The 23,026-nt window shown below is 32.8% G+C and overlaps 1 protein-coding gene across 4 annotated transcripts; it reads left to right on the forward strand.

The window, feature by feature from the left end:
- The first annotated feature begins 781 nt into the window (after positions 1-781).
- LOC117230337 (long-chain-fatty-acid--CoA ligase 3) lies at positions 782-21,042 on the forward strand. Of its 4 annotated transcripts, none has more exons than XM_033487653.1 (9): positions 793-1,194; positions 10,552-10,665; positions 15,329-15,683; positions 16,381-16,749; positions 17,239-17,634; positions 17,711-18,023; positions 18,106-18,369; positions 18,459-18,734; positions 18,822-21,042. In XM_033487653.1, exons 2-9 carry the CDS (start codon positions 10,646-10,648, stop codon positions 18,974-18,976), a joined length of 2,148 nt encoding a protein of 715 aa, XP_033343544.1. In that variant the 5' UTR covers positions 793-1,194; positions 10,552-10,645; the 3' UTR covers positions 18,977-21,042. The 4 variants fall into 4 exon arrangements, with proteins under 4 accessions (XP_033343546.1, XP_033343544.1, XP_033343547.1 ...); XM_033487654.1 differs by lacking the exon at positions 793-1,194 and adding an exon at positions 1,541-1,841; XM_033487655.1 differs by lacking the exon at positions 10,552-10,665 and having other exon boundaries at positions 782-1,194.
- Positions 21,043-23,026: the final 1,984 nt, after the last annotated feature.

Here is a 23,026-nt window from a genome sequence, read left to right on the forward strand (position 1 = left end):
TGGTAACACATCCATAGTGCTTCATCTCTTTTTGACGAAGAAGTCATAAATATCAGATATGATCTATTTTTATGACTAAAAGTGCGATTAGAATATATATTTTGGTAGTTCATTCAAGGTAGTTAACCCATTTTATCGAGGTGAAGAATGCACGATCATACCGTAAGAGTTGTGTGGTGCATTGAAGCTGAACATTGATCGTATAGTACTAGAGTAACAGGCCAGGGTTAGAAGGGGTTTGCTAAAACGTCGAGTAGTTATCGATTGCGGACTACCATGACGTCATCGTGGATCACGCCACATCCCCGCCCATTGAAACTCTGCTTGTGATTGGTTCGGGTGTAGGCCGGCTATCTATATCGAAAAGCAAAACCGTCGCGGCTTGTGAGTCAAATCCTTGAGTCTTCACATGCGCATAAATTAATTTATGCGATGTGAATCCGTATTATATATGGATAATTATATAAATCTTAACGATTATTATGTTCGTTGTGTCATGTTAACAAAATTTACGAGACTAAACGGGCAAAATCTCCGAGTATAAACTGTTCGCTATGTTAAAAAATTGGCGGGAGATTTCAAATGAACAATGTATTCAAACTACAACAATGTTTTTTAGAAAGTTCTATTAGAAATAAAGCGAATTCTTCTTTTCATTCGTAATTTCTAATATTCTTCAAAATTATCTAGAACTTGGTGTGTGTAAAGTAATTTGTTCTATACTTTTTTCATCGACCTTTTTGGTTTCGAGCTTACGAATATCAAGATGGCCGCTATTGGATCGAGCATGTATAGAGTGGTCGGTGTTCTGCGCTGGCGTTAGTACGTGCGAGAGAGAGTAGGGAACGTTCAGTTTTGCCGAAAATACGCAGTATTCGTGAAACCTCAACGTATGATAGGTTAAAAATTTGACATGTGTACAACAAGGAGTAGTGTGTCATACATACAGAAGAAATGTTAAGATTCGAGTATTATTCGCGCGAATACTGAGCTAAACGCTCGTGTGCGCGTTATACATTATCACAAGTATAGGATCAACGGTGAATAGTACCAAGTTCATAGTATAGAAGCACGTGGTGTTAAGGCGTTCTTGGTTTATCTTATCAAGTATTCAACGAGTTATTGGAGATAATTTTTTACACCGAGTGAAGATTCGAAGGAGTTCGATCTCCACGATCGATTATCGTGACGAATGTAAGAATAACAAAATACATAATTTGAAGTGTGCTTGAAATATAAGTACCCAGAGCATTTTTAGGTTTGCATCAAAATTCTCCGCGATAAAAACCGATTTCCTTCCCGACGTAACATAAAAGCGTCTGTTGGTACGTAGATTGTAGACTGCAAGCGATCTGTCGAACAGCTGTCTTGTCGTCACATGTCGGTTTCGTTTACCCCCTGGCAGTGTTAGTCGATATCAAGATACAAAATTATATTTCGCTCTCATGAAAGACAACGATCAAAGATCAAAGATCACCAGAAAATTCTATCTCACGTAACTTCTCAGTCCTCACGTTAATCGTGATTCGAATTCAGTTCGTCGTCGACCGCTACACGGAGTAGTACGTCATATCGTAGATCGACTGTCCCTCGTGTCCTTTCCTTGTCCCTCTTCTTTTACCTATATATGTATATCTACTGTACGTACAGATATTACTTATACGCATACCCATACACCCACACCATTCTCAACCCTTGGATCGCGTATGGCGTATAGTGATAATTTCCTCTTTTGATCGCAGTGGGAAAACAGACTGTTAGTCGACAAGAATCGTCGAACTCGTTGAGAAGAAGTCACGAGATCGGAAAGTTAAGATATTCGTAGTGTAGTGTATAGAAAGGTAAGCAATGAACTTGCTTCATATCTCGTAGACGAATATTATTACTAATATTCAAGTCAATCAAAATTTTGAAATTAAATTCACGTGATATAATTTTCTGCTTTATGTTGAAAATGTTCTCCCGTTTATATGAAAAAACATGTGAATCAATCGTAAAATAGACTTGATATAAATCGATATGATATACAATTAACACGCGATGGTTTAGTTGAAATGACTTTGAATTACTCTCGATTCAAACTTCCGGAATGGTACTGCTTGCTGTAACTACAGATTGGTCGGTAACATTTTTCTTTCGTTTATCCTATCGTGTGAATATTGTCATGGTTGCGGCATTCCACAAAGAAGTAATCGATCTTTCAGTTAGATATCGAATTCACGGTCAAATTGTTCGCGGCTACTGATCAAGAACTATCGGTGAATGAACAGGTACTAGAAGTCACATGCGCACACGCATCTTGTATTATGTACAAATATTTGAAATACATATAAAATTGCATTTTGAATGTGTCTTATTGACGTTCAATTAATGTATACTATTATACGCTGCGTGTACTACCGTGACTAAGAATAGGGAAAAAAGCTACCACCAATTAAATGACGTTTACATCGTTTATTATTCTTTCGTAACTTTTTTAAACGTAAGTAAAATTTTCAGGTTCAGTTGCATTTTTCTAGTGTTAAAAGATTTCTTCATTTTTCGTTTCAATTTCATACATACAATTTTTTATTGTCTTTTCCTTTCTTGGAATGGAGGAATATGTAATAAATGTTTAAGAGTTTATTGTGTCTATAGCAAAATGAAAGTATTCTTATCCTTTTGCGATTTGATCGAATGATTATTGTTCGAACGATGGGTACACAATTTTTAATTTATATAGCTGATGTTGAATGAGATTTTAACTAGAATATTATTATCGCTCTGATTTGTTTCCTTCTTTTGTTCTGAGAAAAATTACTACCTATTGCTATCTTCGCGTCGCACATGGCGGCACCCAGTATCACCTGATACTTTGTCAAGTAAGAGCTGCACAACGTTATATACCAATGTAGACAAAAGCAAGTGATACAGTGACGCAGCAGGTTGTTTTCTCACTGATTACTGCAATAAATTAATTATAGGAACGTGCAGTATGAAATGTTAGCGCATACGTCCATTAAGTTGATGCATTTTATCGATGATCGTGCTGTTCTATGTATAGGTTTCCTTCTATAACTTGATGTATCTGTCGATGTACAATTATTCTGCTCAATTTATTCTCAGTGTTGATCTTTAATTAATGACTATTTGGTGACTTGCTGTTACACTACATATTATATATATATATATATATATATATATATATATATATATATATATATATATAATATATACACATGATTTATCTTTTTTCTTTTTTATATGTGGGGAAATCCTCATGGATACCCCGCCGTTCTTCTCGGAAGCAGCTAGATAGTGTCGGACTTACCTACTTGACCCTTGATAGAAATGCTCCGGGACCTTTTTCGAATTGCTGCCGGAGCACTCCCGCGTCCTCTCCCATTTTGAGGGACCCATTCCTCAGGTCAGGTTTGGGCAGTGACAGGGACCACCCCTCTCAACGCTATCCCCTGGGCCGTCGTGTAAGTCCGAGGAGGACCCAGAACCTCCTCGGCGTGACGACCTTTATGACCACCTAAGGCGGCGCAAGGCCATCCTTCGGGACCCTACAAGAATGAGAAGTTCTCACCCTGTCCCGCTCTACCCGCATACATGATTTATCTATCATTCCAAAGTATCGATCGCCGCACCTTATGTATGCATTATTCAATAACTGTTTCCTCATAATTTGTAACGCTAATATGTATTAATTATGATATACATCAGGCTATTATACGTTTCGTCCACGTCCAATTACAGGTACTTGTAATTAAACTTATCAACCGTGTATTGCCATTGCATCAATTATTATACATCATGTGTTACATACATAACTACGTTTTTTCATTCCTTTTTTTTTTTCTTTATATAACTGCGTGACTTTAAAGTAATGCTTACCTATCATCAAATACTTTCAATAGCGTGCCATAATAAATATAACATGTGAATGTGTGATAGATATAGGGTAACCCCGTATTCACCTTGGCATAACTTAAGCATAACATGAGTAATGCAGGGTTCGACGTGACGTTCAATGTCGTGAGACTCTTTATCTCGGGGCTTCGCATTATGGTTCATTTGTTCTAACGCTTCTTCCACACATACTACATATCGCGAGTGTATCGATAAATTTGATTCTCGTAAATCGTAGGACAATCGTTTTTTAGTTTCTGTTAAATCTAGCTTTTTATATAGATGGGATTTTGTGTAGTTACAATATTTATCGTATTACATTTTGCATCTTTTTTCTTTCTTAATTGATGACTAGATTCAATTAATATAAAATTCGACGTCGAAAACTTCTGTTATCTTTCCTACAATATATCAGATTTGACAGTTTTGTAACTGATTTATGTTGCACCAGACATCAGTTCATTCCTATTGTACCCTTCATGATATGAAGCTTGATAATTCTTATCATTTCTTCTTCGCTGTCTGATAAGTTCGAACCTTTATTTATTTAAATATCTAGTTGACGAAATTTATACGTGCTTCGTTGGAAAGGGGTTTTATTATCATGAGAGAAACTGGCTTTACCCGCAGCCCGTAATATTCGACGTACGTATATACAATTTGTTGTAGATATCTTCAAAGATAGCGGTATCAGAAAACTGAAAGTCCGCGTAAGATGGAAATGAACATGATAAAGTGGTTTATTCTGTAGTCATTTTGTCCACTTTTTATATGTACAGAAGGTATCTAAAGAAGAATTACCAGTTCATGAATAACAAATATCATTAATCCACAAATAAAAACGATAGATTATTAACATTATATTAATTAAAATAGCTTTCGCAGTTTTTATCAGTTTATGTTTTGTTGAAGGTTTTATAAACTTGGAAAAAAAGTTTTCCGCCGAGAATAAAATTACACTTATCTTAATTCGTTGTATGGAATTAATTGAATTATCTCTTATATATTAACGACATACATATAATATGCGGCTTCTCTGTTTATCTACGTTTATTTGAAAATGTTGAAGTGGGCCTCGCTTCAAGGAAAACTCCACATCTTTTCTAAAGTTTAGTTTTCTTAGTTCCCAAAGCCATTGACTATTGTTTAGCATTAAATCATTTTGAAGGGCCTCTCAGCCTCATAGTTTTCTAGGAACATGTCTTGCACGGATGATGTAGCGGGGTACAGACAGGTGTATTTGTAGAAATAACCATAGACCCATGGCTTCGAAGCTCTTTCGTAAAGCAACGTTGCCAGCGTGCGGATGTGGATTAGCATACACATTGTACTTATACTTCAACTTGCTTAAATATATTTTCTATTATACATTCATCCACGTATTTCCTCTCTCTCTCTCTCTCTCTATTACGAGATAAAACCTTAACAAAAAACAAGCTGTACAGTCGTAAGTAGCTTGTGTCTATGATAATTTCAGGTTATTATGCATAATTGAGCGACGATTGTAGTTTTCCATTTTCTTCTGTATTTCCATTCATGGATTTTGTTACGCGGCGTGTAGTTCGCATCGAAATTGAAAATAGTGAAAAAGTAGGGAAAGAAAACGACGAATTTTTTAATATTGAGCAGTCAAATGTAAAGTTCCATTTCTAAATAACTTCGTAACTCTCGGAGATAAGGAAATCTTGAACCTGTTCAAACCAGTAATGTAAATACAAATGTTTCGACTATAGAAATGTTGTTTACTAGATATTCGAGAGATTTACGAGATATTAAGCGATTTGGAAAAAAGAAAAAAAGTGGTATATTAATTAATATTTTATCAAGATCATTCTGAGCAATTAAACTTACAATAACACTCAATTTTGGAATAGGCGTCAATAAGGTTTTATTATTCAATGAAATTAATTTTCTGTTTCGATGTAAGAAGACTAAAATGTCTGTACAATTTCTAACAATAAACGCGTCCCTTTACAGGTGATAATATTTTTTACATATAATATATGATAAAAAAAAAATATTTTCCAGCGTGTTGAGTTCAATAACCGTGAGAACGCGGATCTTCAATTCCTCAATATACAGGGTGGTTGATAACTGGTGGTACAAGCGGAAAGGGGGTGATTCTACGCGAAAAAAGAAGTCGAAAATATAGAATAAAATTTTTTTTTTAATTTTTCCATCGAGACAACGATCTACAGTGAGATTATAACGAGACGTGATAAAGTGCACGCGTACCGAGCAAAAATTAAAGTCGATTTTCTTGAAAACAAAGCCTCAAACGAAAAATTTTTATTCTATATTTTCGACTTCTACCACCAGTTGGTACCACCAGTTACCAACCACTTGTCACGTACATGTGTCCACGTTTATCTTAAATACACATTCAAAAGTCGCGATCTCTGGTTGTATCTTTGTAATACGATACATAGTTCAGTGGTCAGGCCTTGGCATAAACGATTCAGAAGCCTGTCAATATCCAGTGGAATAAAGGATCGAAACATACTGCTATAACGATGCCAAGTGGAAACAAAAAATGTATACAAAGTTCTACTACTATCCTTATCATTACATCCCATTGTGTTCGAATCGGCTTGTTCGTGTTTTTTCCTCTGCGATTGTTATGAAACTATATACATGAAACTGATCCGTATACAATCAGAAATAATTTATCGAATCGTTTGGTATTTCCTTTCAGAATGACCTTATATTAGATTGTCCCAAAAGCTCGTTTCGTTTCATAAGGAAATAATAGATGAACAACATTTTTTGTCTTATATTATTTTCTTAAATTATTTATGTTCCATTTTGTTCTATTACTACAAAATGAACGTCACACACAATTCAATGTAATAATATAAAACCTATTACCTTCTTAAATGTTATTGACGACGGTATCACGTATTGAACTATAGTATTGCGTTTAGTTCCTAAGTCCAAGTCATTAATAAAATAATTTCGGTTGAAAGTATGTTGAAACATCACGTGAAATGTGACAGTTCCCGTGTTTCGTTAATAAATTAACTGAACATGGCGCTCTATAGAAATCCGTTTCTTGCTCGTTTACATAATTTGACCTAATATTAGAGGATGCCAGCCATTAGAGCTTCGAACGATCGAGCCGATTTGTGCCTCGTAAGCGATCAAGGGACATATACGAACGCTTCCCAGACAGGAAGCTGACCAATAGGAACGATCCAATTTGAATCTTCACGTGCATGATTCGTGGACGCGTGATTTTATCTTTCCTGGTAAAATTGTAATTGGCAAGTTGGAACAACGCTATATCTGCTTCTAGCTCTAGTTCTATTTTACAAATCAATTTTCTGTTATGTTACGTACTTTTAACGAGGAGCAAGATTTTTCGATGCAGAGACTGTTAGAGAAAAAGTGGGAGGGAGAGGGAGAGAGAGAGAGAGAGATAGAGAGAGAATTGGAGCATTAAAATTTATGTGAGAAGTTTTAATTACAGTCGAAATCCAGCTATCGTGTATGCCTTCGTTTGGCTTTAATTTCGAATCAAAACTAGTTGTACGTGCTATTAGTCTTACTAGAATATTGTTTAGCGTAAAGTTAGGATAGGTGGTTCTGTGAAACAGAGACTTCATCTGTGTGTAATTTGGAAGAATATTTACTATTGCAAGAGGAAATATTACATCACTTTGAATTTTTAGGAGGTGTTAGCAACTCAATTTCGAGAGTTGAAACGGTAAACATAGATTTTTCGAATAGCCCGTGTGCTGTATTAAGTTAAGATAAATGGTTTATTTAGAATATTCCTTAGTAGGTTTTCATTAATTTTTGGTTCAATTTTCTGTTATATATTACGTATTAAATCATTACTGAAGGTTGACAGCTATTACGGTACAACGTTACGTAAATGTTTCACTTGCATCTATTCTCATTAATTTTCATTATTGGATTTGTTTCCCTTTTTCAAATATCTTGGCCATGAATGGAAATTCAAAGAAATTATTATGTTATGAAGTTATGCATATCCTTTCGATTCTTTGACATGTGTAATACTGCTTTTAAATATTATAAAATATTTCTTGCATTTTCGCAAATCAATGCAAAGTTATATACACTATACAGTGATATATTTATATGCATTGTTTTTAGCTAATTTTATGTATTATTAATACGTTATACTTATCGCTTTCTAAGAAAATTCATTATAGAACGGTTTAATCCAGGCTTCAAGTTTTTAGTAGAAGATTACAGTATTATGTTGAGTCCACGATATTAAAGCCCCTTTTTTTTAAGATAAACCCGTTTTCAAGGCTACATTAACGTTTCTATATAACTTAATCTTCGACGATGATAATAATAATATAGCTACTAATGTATGGAATATAATTGGCATTGAGAATAATTATATAATTGGCTTAAGAATGAAAAAATGATGCGAAATTAATTCTTCTAATTGCATAGTAATGTCTTCTTATTTTTAAATATTACAAAAAAATATGTTAATAATTTAATTGATGAAAATTGACTTGTAAATAGCAATTGTTGTAAAAGCAGGAAACAATAAGTTTGCATTTAGTAAACGATAACAAGAATATTCAAAGATTGATCGTTTGGTTGTTTTAAAACAATTAAAATACGTTTATATTACACAAGGCATATGAGTAATGAATTTCTATTTTATTTTAATTGTATTTTCATTGCATTTTAATAGCATACATTATGGTATTACATAGTTTCTAATATTAGTATTAGCTATAGTATATAATGTATATAATGTAGCTATATAATATAGTATTATTGCATTTTAACAGTAATCAGTTACTAATACCCCTTGGTCAATAGCCATTACTAGAATTATCGTCGAGATCTAATTTATTACGACTTAAATCTATCGATCTATTGACATAATTGGCATTAATTGTTGTTCGAGTGACTTATCCTATTAGAAATTAGTGTTTTAAAATAATCCTCAAATTAATTGTTCAACATACACAGATGAGATCTGATTACAACAATTTTTACTTATATAAGTCGATAAAAAGGAATTCTTCGTTGCGAGTGAAGATACATAGGAGAAAAATCTGAATTACTGAAATGATTGAATATCTAGCTCATACTCTACAGTATTGGTCAAGGTTGAAGTTGGGTTACTTAAATACATATACATACGTGTACATATACATATATGACGCAGCAGCTTGGTCGCTCAGTGACCCCATTGTCTATTTTCAAAAGACTTTCTGACTTATCTGTAGTTTGTCCTTTAGCATCGTTGTTATACTGATTATCTCAACACCACTTTTTTCAAGTCATCCTCTTACGTATTAAAAAGCAAGTGAATTCTGTTTATCTAAGTCAATTTATTTTATGTTTATATTTTATGTTAAATATATTATGTACACTTTATGTTGTGTTAAAAAGGAATATTAAAGAATGATAATTATGTTATTGAATGAAAAAGTTAATATATTCTATCGTAGTCATAAAAAATATTCATAGATTTACATTGATTACGTAACAAAAATAGAGAGAAGAGTGGACAATCTATAATCTTTAATATCAAGTATAAAAATTAAACGTTATAGGACATAGTCCCTCAGACTATATTAAATGAGCCATTGCTATTTCGATAGGAGTTACTTTAATTTCGTGAGGCTTCACAATTTGACACGTCAACGTTGATAATGTTTCAATTTTTGTGACATACATTTTCGTTATAAATCGGCGCGTGGCAGTACGTGTATAGTAAAGTGCACTTAACCAAATTACTTGCTCCACAGTTAACAGACTGTGTAAGACTTCAAGTGAATTCAATGTCATCTTAATAGTCTTTCATAGCCAATATAGGGTATCCATAATGCAAGTGCATCGAGTATTTAAAATAAACAAATTCTTTCGTTATATTCTTTAGTTTCCATTTGCCATTTATTTCTCAATGTGTAATATAATTTCATTTTCATAATTTTATACTCGAGTAATTTTATACTCGATTTTATAACTGAATATATTATTAAATTAGTATTCGCAGAAACAGATTCTTACTTGCGAGACTTCTAGAAACCAAAGAAAAGTTCAACCTACAGTCGAGAAGTATTGGAAACTATAGACACAATAGGCATTTTAAAAAAATGCAAAACAATCTCCGTTCTTTCAATAGGCATTGTTCAACATTAAGAGAAAATTGGAGAAATGGAATTGATGTAATTTTCCATTATCAATTACTATGAATAGGTGTTGTTGTTTGTGCTAGATACCGTATCTTTTTGCTTCCATGAAAGATACATCGGCTGTATAGGAGAAGGAGGATGTGTATGTACATTCTATTTATATTCAATTATTGTAATTATCTGACCTCGATGTTTCTTTAATTCAAGAGTATAAGCAGTCTACATTTCGATACAATTTAATTAAATAATAAATTACGATCGTTCGGCGTTATGCTGATAAGAATTATTATCAGCGTTCGGTTTCAAGTGCATAGTTCATCTGCCTTGTTACGGCTCCGTTGCTCTATTTATAAGCGCATATCACTCGATAAGTACAAGAAAATAGTCCTGTTGACTTAAAACAAGGAGAATCGGTATTTATGTCGAGAACGATTTTGATGATGCTCGGGTACAGTAGTAGGACATGTGCATCCTAAAATATCATTAACCACATCATTTGTGCCAACGGTTTTTATTGCAGTGTCATTAATCCGCATCAAATCAACTTCCATTAAAGTACAGGAGGTACTGATATCTATCTGTTGGGTATAAAGGCGACCAGATAGTGATCCATCATGATCGTGGACGAAAAACCGTGAGTCGCAATAATTATAGAAAAGAAAAAGACAAAATCACCACGCTCTTTTTTTTTTATGCTATTACGAATATTTTTAGCTACGCATGTACGTGTATTTTGCCTGCAGATTTATAATCACGCTCTTTCGAAGAACATTATGGTATAGAATTGGAATAGATCTGATGTAGTGTGATGTAAAAATCTAGTGTTAATAAGTTAGTTCAGTGTCATAAAGTTTTGCTTCTTTCTACCTCCTATTTATGTCAATTCGATGATATTTATCAGCATGTTTGTGTCAGTATAGTGAGGGGTAAAAGTATATAATACGCTGCACATTGCTGATGTTACAAAAAACGAGAACTTTTCAGTGGATTGGTAAACAATCGAATGATAATTATAAATTGTAATGAAGCGAATAAAATGTAAGAGGCACTTCAATTCTATCTGTATCAATGTGTTTTTATCTGCGTAATTTGTTTGTTATTAAATTACGGATAACGATTCCGAATTATTCCTTCTGTATTCTTATCTATAATTCAGGAATATTTGATTGTGAACTATACTATTTTACTTTACTAGCCTCTTCCTTCAATGACTAATCAGTACAGAAAAATTTTGATGATTACTTCTATCTTTCTAAGAAATTAGTCCCTATTCCAAGTTTCCAAATAGCAATTGTTAACGTTCTTTTGCTTGAGGCTGAATACAACGTGTAATTTCACAATCTCTTGTATTGCATTTATCTATTAAGTCACAATCTATATCTTAAAGAAGTCGTTACATAATTGTACATTCATCCAGTCTTTGTATGAATTATATGATTTATGTTTCCTTGTAATTTGTCAAGCTGATAAATCTTTATCATATAAAAAAATGATAAGTTTCTTTCTACAGTAATTTAGATTTCGTGTTACAAATTACTTACAGAACGAGGACCCTTGATTTGTCCACGTGCTGATTCATAATCAAATTGCATTTTATGATTATCAACTTACGATAACTATCGATTTTTCTATTTTTTAACGAAACATTGCAACAAGTTGTTTCTTTCTCTCCTATGCTGGCTGGAATACCATGTATAGAAAATAATGTATAGAAAAAAATGAAGTGTTATATTTTATTCAAACGTTTGCAATTATAATTGTACGTGCATTTATCAATCAACTGAAAGATTCATAGCGTCGCCGTTTTTTTAGATTACAGTTAATGGTAAGTAAATTTGTTAATATCGTAAAGTATTGTTAATGTCGTAAAGTAAATAAGAAGTTTGCAAATGAGTACATATCATTAATGGAAACAGGTATGTATTTCTCATTGCATAACTACATCTCATACATAATTCGTATTTGAATAATAGTCTTATTTGTTACATGTTATTGTTCCTTCGCGCCATCTCTATTCCCGGCTCTCTTCTATTATTTCTTAATTTTTTTCATTTCGAAGTAATAAAATATATTCTTTGTATAGACACGCAGAAAGAATGATACATACTAATTTTTAACAATCAAATCTGCTATTTTTTAATTGTTTATTCACAGCCGCATGAACCTCTATGATATATGTATATATATTAATTGTTGGAATCTATATTTAAATTTCATTTACAATAGATTATTAACACGTAGAAATCAATTATCGGACATTATTACAATTAATTCATTTTAACGAGGAAACATGAACGATTGCAAATGCGTGCGGTTTATCTCAGCAAGCGAACCATGTAATTATTCTCGTTTAGTCATTCCACTATTTGTATTGAATTCGGAGACTATGCGTAACCGGCCTTGATCTTTAACATGTTTTCGTGTATCGTGTTCCCACTGTATCTTTGCAGCTAAATAGTAGTAGGTTGCATGAAAAGTGAATTGCCCTTCGTTTGGAATCTCAAATAATGAAAAGACAATGCGAGTAGTTGGTAGCCGCATCTGGCACGAGCTAACGACGTTCAAAGTCCGTGAAGATATTCGAATCACATGCACGTTGGACGTGTAGAAGTACGTTGTCGCCAGACTGTAGTCACGCCATGTCTTTAATTGTATTTGTGTCTATTGGTAGACATAGGGTGTCGCGTGGCGCATTCTATCGTTTTGAGGCGGTACGAAACGTTATGAGCAACGATTGAATGATTTTAGGTGCTTTAATTTTTTTGTAGTACTATGATATGAATGTGTATGCTGTTGCAATTTCAAGCTACAACTTCTTCCCTTTTCCTTCTTCGTCTTTTCAACGAAGAACGCACAATGTTTCTTCTTTTTTCATTTGAATAATCGTTTAAACGAAATACTCTAAGTGGTGAAACACGTATAATAATGCAGTCATAAGATAAAAATGGCGAAAATGCAGTTATCAACATCGTCACAGTGTTTTGTCTTCCTGATATACGGAGATAAAAGGGAAGTACGTAATAAGAAAAAATGGAAATTTCTTGAAAGTTCAACAGGTTGAAATTCAGATTTATTTACCACATGTGTACACGTGTATTTACATACACAAGAAATGGACACCTTTAGTACAATTGATTATGTTCACTTTGACTGTAATCTTGCTAATACGTAAGTTGACAAGTTTGTATCAATTTGCACATCTGTTCTCAAGTTGTTAAATCTAGATTTGCATTTTAAGCTTCTATTTCACGTGTATATAAATACACATTCACACGTGTGGTAAACGAATTCGAATTTCAATTCAATATATAATATATGTAATATATAATTTCAATTCAGTAGGCATGTATTCCTTGTCCAGAACGTGTAACTTGTATTTACATAGCCGTGTGCATTGTACATATATATTAAGAAAATGGATTATTTTTTTATCTTTAATAGCTTGACACGTGTTTCATATCATGCCACGTATATACGTGTACTTCACTACACCCTCAATACCGTGACCACAACTTTTTATGCACGTATGTATATTCAAGCAATTCCAGGTATCTCAGGAACGTCGCTACCAAATCTATATTTGTAGCAGCCGGTAATGTAACACTTTTAGAGCAAAATAAACTGTACAAAGCTTCAAGAAATATTTGTATTTTACGATTCTTGTCTTTCTACATTTTTGCTGTATACCTTTCTTTTTTGTATACCTTTCTTATAACATTTGTGATTTTATATGAATAACTACTGTCTCCTTTACCAAATTCATTTTTTGTTTTTATACTCCTTTTCGTTTATTCCCTTTCTGCTATTCATTCAGTGATTGAAAACAAACCCATCAAAGCACACCTTTATTACACGGCGCCGTTAAGTTTTTCTTTTAATTTTCAACATCACGCGATCGCGCAACTACGCGTACTATTTTTATACGATGCATGTTTTGGGACCGGCAGACTCTGTTTTTATCTATGTTTTAAGGTCGTTTGATCGTTTGCAAGGTTATCAAAGAATTAATATATACGCTTAACAAAAAAAAGGAGGGATTAAAAAAAAAAGATAAAAACAGACAGCTCTCCGCGTTCTTTGATTATTGTTAAAAACAAGTTAAGAGGGAAGAATGAAGTAGCTCGATCTATTCACATTGGGGAGATTCATCGGGGTGTTTGTTAGATCGGCGGTCGTATCGGAGCCATGAATCTTCGACTGGTAAAGTAAACATTGGTTAGATAATTAGTCTAAAGTTCGAGTGTTAGAAACGGCGCGTTATTTCGTTTTCAATTTATCATTTTATCAGCTGACGGTTAAATAATTAATCGGATATCTGAATAATCCCTAATTTTGTTTGTTATGCTTTGGTTCAAAGCTACTTCTTCTTGTTTTTCTTTTTAAATGTAATGCGTATGAATGATTTAGCCTTGAAAAAAACGTTAAGCTTGATGTATGAATGCGAAGAATGAGTTTTTGCTAAAATTATGAGCTTGATACGGAACTGTTTCAGATTAGATATATATATGTACATTTTTATGACTCGTCGTACTGTACCTCTTTTTTTAAATAATGTGTAGAATATTAGGCATGTTAATATTTTTCTGGGAAGCCTTTACGATATTTAATTTGTAATGCAATTACTTCTGCGTAGTGTATTACATAGAATTGCTATAGTAATATATTACTACTTTCATTGGTATATGACTGATGCTGATATCGAATAATGACGTGTTATACATATCCAGATATTAATGGTATGCTCTTTAGTACTAATATTGACACTGACTCCATTCCCTGCAATGCAGATAATGCAGTGTTCTGTAGCCTTGATAATGACATTTCTCTATACAGGAAATTTCATTAATTAAAATTGGTACGATAATCTTTAAATGTCTTTAGACGTACTTATACTGATATTTTGAATTCAAAATTATTTCTAAATTATCATAAACTCTTTTACGTCCCTAATGAAAATCCCTGTACATAGCGATAGTTGCATTAATATCATATAATACCAAACCTGCACTTTGCAAATCGTTCTTTATTCCGTGCATCTTATCATACTAACATCCGAAATCATTATTACACAAACAATAATAGATCGTTATTATTTCAGATTTAAAATAACAGGAACAATTTGACATTAGTCGCGAAACAAAAATTTCTTTAGATTATCGGTCTGCATTGATAACGAAGCTTTTTTTAAAAGAACGCTGCTTATACAATAAGCTTTTAATTAGTAAACGATTTCGTAAGGCACTAACATACAAGAAGAACGAGATGCATATTTCGTAACATTGCGTTTTCCTGTGTAGGGAGATGGAAAGCTTTTGGGTTATCAGCGCAGTCAACGCGATCAAGGCGATTTCGTACCTGTACGATCTGCTGACGTTCCCGGTATACCTCGTGCTCCAACGACCTTGGGAGAAAAGGAAGGCTTCACGAAGGATCAAGGCTCGGCCCATTACAAAGGATGAACAAAGTATTACGTATAGGAGTGTTGATCCGCCGAGGGAGATGCACATTACCCTTGAACGTGAAAACATCGATACGCTCGAGAAAGTGATGGGATGGATCACTAAAAAGCACGGCGAAAAAAAATGCGTTGGTACGAGAGAGATACTTGCGGAGGAGGACGAGGTTCAATCCAATGGTAGAATATTCAAAAAGGTAGAGTAAGAAGCGATTGTTTTGTTGTAATTAAAATCATAATACATATGATTTGATTAAAAGAACAGAATCGAAGAAGAAAAGAATACTTAGAGGTTCCTTAGTCAATATACAGTGTGTCATAGTGTGCGTAGATATGTGCGTAGTACTTCGAATGTAAACAAGTAGTAGGGTCAAAATAACAGTTGACATCATCAGTAGTATGCTTTTGACATCTTTGTTTACATTCGAAGTGCTAGGCGTATCTTTCAACATGTTTCGTAACATAAAATACTAAGATGAACAAAGTCAAATATCTCAGAAACGGTAAGTTTCAGGATAAATATGTGTTAGTACTTTTATACTCAGAATCAGCTATTCTGTCGCAATCAACCATAAAAAATAGGACGTTCTGTTTAAAAAAAACAAAGTTAATCTCTATATCTCCTCTATGCATCCACCTGTCGAGAAACCATTGTTACCGTGTTATGTAATACTTTGAATTCTACAGCTTTCGTTAATAATATTTTCGCGTATTATTTAAAGCAACGACGGTATCTCAGGTGGGCAGAGTTTGTGATACAGGCTATATATTACGTGCATATGAATGAATAATATGGATGAATTCAACTTAATACAATTACAATTACACTAATTACAATTCAACTTAATTACAATTTACATGAGAAAAAACTGATTACTAATTATTCTGTTACAGTATAAAATGGGAGAGTACAAATGGAAAAACTATAATGATATGGACAGGCTGACAACATCCTTTGGTCGAGGCTTAAAAGAATATAATCTTACGATGCATAAGAACATCGTGATCTTTGCCGAGACTAGGGAGGAATGGATGATAGCCGCCTATGGTTGTTTTAAACAGAACATGACTGTAGTTACTATTTATGCGACGTTAGGCGAGGAAGCTATTGCTCATGGAATCAATGAAACGGAAGTCAATACCGTGATTACTAGCCATAACCTGTTACCAAAATTCAAACGGCTCCTTAATGTGTTACCTAATGTTAAAACAATTATTTATATGGAAGATCAACTGGTACCTACTGATACAAAGGGTTACAAGGTGAGTACCTTGATCCAGACTACCGGCCATAAATATTAGGACACTTACTGGTTATATTTATTGAAGAACTATACCAAATTTTACCTTGTATATTATTTTACATTATAAGTAAATTATGGATATTCATGTAAATTCATATTTTTGTGAATATAATTAATTACAGAGAAATAATTGAAGAAATTAAACTGTAGCAGAGATATGTTTCATTCACTAAATATTATAAAGAGTATATTATAAAAAGTATGCTTTGGTTCTTTTATGTATCTTTGGATATTATACGTATTATGTGTCTAAATCTAAAAATAATAGATTTATAGTAAAATAATTAAAAAATAAATGTAATGAACAGTATTCAATTTATATTAAATTTCTCAGCAGGTGTTCTATGTAGTATTTATGGTACTGTAGAATTAAAATTAGAGCATTTAACTATAAAAAACATTATATAGAAATCTTCACTAATTTGTATACCATTTTGGTACATTTTAGGCTGATGTTAGGCTGTTACCTTTTTCTGATATACTCCAGACAGGTAACAGTTCTGCAGCATCATTATCATCACCAAAAAGCTCTGATACTGCAATCATAATGTATACATCTGGGTCGACCGGAGTACCTAAAGGTGTGCTCTTGTCGCATACAAATGTGATTTCTGTGATGAAGTCATTCTGTGATGTCGTTGAAATTAAATCGGATGATGTGTTTCTTGCATTCTTACCTTTGGCTCATGTATTTGAACTTCTTGCTGAGAGTGTGTGCCTTTTAAGCGGTGTGCCTATCGGCTATAGTTCGCCTCTTACTATGATCGATTCGAGTAGTAAGATTCAAAGAGGATCCAAAGGGGACGCGTCGGTTCTGCGACCAACTTGTGTAACTTCCGTGCCAGTAAGGTTCAATAATTGTATTATATCATACTGTGACGTTAGTATATAATAATTTTGGTTTTCTGTATCTTTTATAGCTTATTTTGGACCGTATCTGTAAAGGTATCAATGAAAAGGTAAAGAAATCGGGGCCTTTGAGTCGGACCATTTTCAGATTTGCCTATGAATACAAATTGAAATGGTATAAGCGTGGTTACGATACACCTGCCTGCAATAAATATGTTTTTGGAGCTGCAAGACAGGTTCTTGGTGGAAAGGTTAGACTTATACTTTGCGGTGGTGCTCCTTTGACTCCAGATACCCAAACTCAAGTCAAAATGTGTCTCTGTGCCACATTGACTCAAGGATATGGCCTTACAGAAACAACTTCTTGTGCTACGGTTATGGACAGTATGTATTTCTTTTTCTTTTCATTTCTTATTAAACGATGTTTTGTTTGATACATTAGATTATACGATTTCTCATTTTTAAGAGCATGATAGGAGTACAGGAAGAGTAGGAGGACCAACTACTATTTGTGATATTCGACTAGAAAATTGGGAGGAAGCTGGTTACAGAGTTACAGATACTCCATATCCTAGAGGAGAAATATTAATTGGTGGTGCAAATGTTTCGGCTGGGTATTACAAATTACCAGACAAAACGAAAGAAGACTTTTTTTATGAAGATGGGAAACAGTGGTTCAGAACCGGCGATATTGGAGAAATTCATGAAGATGGTTGCATAAAAATTATAGGTTATATTAAGTTTTAATCTCCATGTTATAGCCTTCTTGGAAAAAATATTTCAGCACTTTTTTTATTTGGTCAATATACATTTTTACAGATCGAAAGAAGGATCTAGTTAAATTGCAACTTGGTGAATACGTATCTTTGGGTAAAGTTGAAGCAGAACTGAAAACCTGTCCTGTTGTGGAGAATATTTGTGTTTATGGAGATTCACATAAATCTTATACAGTGGCACTAGTAGTACCTAACCAATACTATTTAGAACAGATTGCCAATGACTTAGGTATTACAGGAAAAAATTTAGAGGAACTGTGCGATAATCCTGATATTGAAAAAGCGGTTTTACAGGAGCTGGTTGAACAAGCCAAAAAATGTAGATATTTGAAAAATAATTGTTTGTCTAAGTACCAATTTTCAAACCTTTTTAATGATATTTAAATAATCTTTATTTTTAATACAGGCAATCTCCAGAGGTTTGAAATACCTGGTGCTGTGAAACTGTGTGCAGAACAGTGGTCACCTGATATGGGACTGGTAACAGCTGCATTCAAGCTTAAAAGGAAAGCAGTACAAGAACGTTATCAACACGAAATCAATAGGATGTATGCCTCGTGATGAGAAGAAATTTGCAAGAAATATAATAGTGAAGTGATGTCGATATTCAAGGTTTCCGATGTGGCAAAATTTCGATACCCTTCGTTGGAATTTTACGAAACGTGATCGAATGTTAATTAAGAACTTCAGATTTGGAAACGTATTTTCTCTGTTTTCTTTACTGAAAAAGGTGTCGACTTTTTAATACTACGAAAGTCAACTTACAACACATCGTCAAACGTATATAAAAAAGAACTAATATATAAAGAATTTTTGTCTGCTTAAGAATATTTTATTAGTCAATTTAGAGTTTCGTTCGAGACGAGAAATGACTTTGATCTTCAATGGTGTAAGTATATAAAGAGCGTCTTGTAACATAATCGTTGTCTTACGTGATGCAAGGTATGAGTGAGAATAAACAAATGGTGGAGGTGATTATTCCGCGGAGGAAATTATTTTTCTTCCTTCTTCATTTAGTTCCATCTTAATAATATACTCATTCCTTGTAACAATTCTTGAACTCGTGAAAGATCAATCGCTGATCGACTAGCATATTAATGTTATAAGTTCATAACTCGTACGATGTACTTATTTGAAGTATTATTTGAAATCGTCGAGTTTAATTTGTCGCTATAAAGTTACTCTGCTAATAATTACTTTGTTTTATGCATTAAGATATGTATATATACAAAAAAATCAAGTGACGAGTTGTCTGCTCTTACTTATTCTTGATATTAAAGCGTGATGTATGGTAGGTGTTTAAATATCTCTAATTTTACGCCAACATAAATTGATCTTCTGTTTAGGATTTTCACGTAGAATTATTCTTCGTCTAATACTGTACAATACTTGCAGATAATGCCATTGTTTTGAGTTATTATTACATCAAAGCATCACAAAAAACTTTCTTTTCTTTCTTCTTTATCTATCGGGATACATTATGTGTGCGCATGTGTTGATATGTATGCATGTTTATTATTGTATGCACATATGAACGAGGAAATGAGGATGTAATGTATGTGAGCTTATAAAAAAAAAAAAATGAAGAAAAACTGTGTTCACAAAAGGGAAATTGTTCTAGTAATTTTTTGTAGTCTTCCTATTTGCTGTAATGTGTCAATTCTTTGAGAAGCATGAACGGTTAAAGGATTTCTTTGGTATTTCAATTTCGTAGGCGTTACATAGGATCTATCATTCAAATATCTATTTAGCTCCAAGTCATGTTAATTTGCACGAGTTCCATTCGCGATTTGCAATTAGTGGTCTTCCTATTAATATCCGACGTTATACAGGAGATTAGTCTGCAATAACATTAACAACTTATCTTTTTCAAATGCTTCTTACCAGATATGGTTGATATGCGTATATCTTAACAAATGAACGATTATGTTTCATAGAAATTTTTATCTTTTCTTTTTCATTGAAATTTTAATAAAAGAATGGCGCATTGAATAGCGATTTTGTATTATACTATAAAATATTGTGTTGATTGCGCATTCTATATATTTAGTGTCTAAGCATTAATATTCGATGCGCAAGTAAATATGAAATTGTTTAATATTTTATTTCTATTTCGCGGCTTGTGTGTCGCGACTGTATAAGGAGAGAGAGAAAGTAAGACATTTGATAAACGTGATGGATTATCAATTTGATGGCTCATTCTCCTTTTCCAGTTGCATTAAGAGTTCCTGCAATATAGCTGAACATATGCGTTATGAATTGTTACGAAACTGTGCTGATTTCCATAAATTATTAAAAGTTGTACAATATTAGATAGGAAATTATCAATTGTCGTTTGGATATAATCATATCATCAACACCTATGATTACCATTACTTATTATAATTATCGTCTTGAAATTATGAAATGCAAAAATAAATGTACAGATCTATAGTACACTTACATAGTATTATTGTGATTCTTGTGTTTTTCTCTCTAATTTGTGATCAATCGTATATACAAGCGATATGTATATTTATATATTTCACAGCGTTTTCATTTTTTATATTTCATAGCACTGACAATAATCCAGCTCGTACAAATGTTGGAAAGATTGATAGAATAAAAGTATGGGAATTCTCACTGTATATTGCTCCTTTTAGGTCCATTCATTTCCTACGCCAAAATATTTGTTTTAAAGTTATTAGAAGCAAATATATCTTTTTTGTTTACTTAATATTGCATTCTAAAGAATAGTATCTATGAATATGAATCATGATCATTACCTTTAAATGAAAAAGATTATATTCATTTTTCTTATATTAATTAAAGATATTGTTTCTGGATCGTTTAATAATTATTAGCAAATAATAGAAGCGAACATCTAACATGTTTAAATATATGGCGCCATTTTTTTAATTAGCCAGCGGATGGCGCATTCATAATCCTACATGATCCTACTCTTACAGTTTCCTATCATTATCGATTCATTATATGTGGATCAGTGTGAATTTAAAAGCTTCTTGCTAACCGCGTTTTTTTATATTTCACAAAAAATTGTTTCCGAACAGAAAAACTTATTGTTCTAGCGAAAAATTGTGTTTATACGTGTTATGAACATTATGTGTGTTTCAACAAATGCAGGGAGAACAATGCAAAAGGAATACGATGCCATTGTTATATTCAAGAAGATTTTATTTGGTAAGTTTATTAATGAATCTTTCTTAAAATAAGTTTTCTAATAACTAATATCATTTTTTATTTCCTTCTGTTATATTGGTCGGAAAATTGGTCAGAAAAGAAAACACTCGTTCCAAGACATCTCTTTAATTGTTTATTTGTTACAAATGCAGAAGAAATAATATATCGTAATACATAGAGCAATCTATCAAGTTGGTCATTGCAATAGACATTTTAGTATATCGAATCGCGCCTTGTTACTGAGAAATTTCTCTCGTTCTCTGTTTTCTTACATAAAACAGCATCTACTTTCAATAGAAATACAAGTTACCCACTAAGCAGCCCTTATCACGAGCAAGTCGTGTAACATTCATAAAATCTCTAAAATCTGTCGCGTTTACGACGAGATGTCGCGATCCACCATAAAAAACATCTAAATTTCACGGTGCATAAATGCATGCGCGAGGAACATCAAAATTCCGCCATATTGTGTACAAGCCTCCAGTTGATTTTTTTTCAAACTTAAAACAATTGAAATATTTTATTCATTATTGTTAAAATATACGCTTACATATGTATTATTTTCGCAATATCACGAACGCAAAAAATATTTACATATATCTAATAAGTCTTAAAATATTTAACTACTCTATTAGAGAAAGAGAGAGAGAGAGAGAGAGGAGTATAATTTTTACGCTTTCTTATCACAAGTACGCCTTATCTAGGGAGAAATTTTGAGCGATGCGTATAGTTTTCATTTGACAATTTTTTGTTTGATTTGTTCTATTCTTTTTGTGTTAAAATAGTAATGGTTGAAAGTTAAATTATTTAATACATAATATATATTACAGTGTTTAATTATAGAACCTATAGTAGCATTCGCAATAAGAAGAAAATTGTGTCCTTGTTGTTTAACACGTTCTCTATCATGTTACTCATACGACTTCTTTATATAAGATTTTTTATTTAAAGTCATATCGTACAGTATTTACAATATTATTCACAAAAGTTAGATTTCCGCGATATCTGAATGAATACAGCATGAAAAACTGTTCGAATCGTCTATCATCAATTTAAAATAAAAAGTACACTCGATGCTTTGTATTTTTTCGTGAAACCATTTATTTCTCGAAAATAATTGAAAATTGAAAAGAACGAAAATAATTAGACATGTTATAAATATATAACGAAGAATTCATCTGACCCAAGACGAAGAGATTTGCATTTTGTTAATTTTGTAAATATTCTAGGCAAAGTAAACATCCAGGAATTCTCATATACAATAGCAAAGAAACGATTTTTAAAAAAAGTGTTCGAGTTATACTCAAAAAGTAGATGTTGCAATTTAAAATAATAGAGAAGTTTGGTAGAGAACTTGTCAAAACTATAAACAGTTATATGTCAATAACAATAACGATGTTCACGATGATTGCGTTTGTCAGATGGAAGGAG

This window comes from Bombus vosnesenskii, unplaced genomic scaffold (genome assembly GCF_011952255.1).
Source record: "Bombus vosnesenskii isolate JDL3184/JDL3185 unplaced genomic scaffold, Bvos_JDL3184-5_v1.1 scf7180000013266, whole genome shotgun sequence".
NCBI lineage: Eukaryota > Metazoa > Arthropoda > Insecta > Hymenoptera > Apidae > Bombus > Bombus vosnesenskii.

Coding starts and splice junctions, on each gene's coding strand:
- LOC117230337 (XM_033487653.1), top strand. CDS start 10,646: ATGATCGTGGACGAAAAACC. Junction 16,750..17,238: donor CTGATACAAAGGGTTACAAG/GTGAGTACCTTG, acceptor GGTACATTTTAG/GCTGATGTTAGGCTGTTACC. Junction 18,024..18,105: donor TTGTGCTACGGTTATGGACA/GTATGTATTTCT, acceptor CTCATTTTTAAG/AGCATGATAGGAGTACAGGA.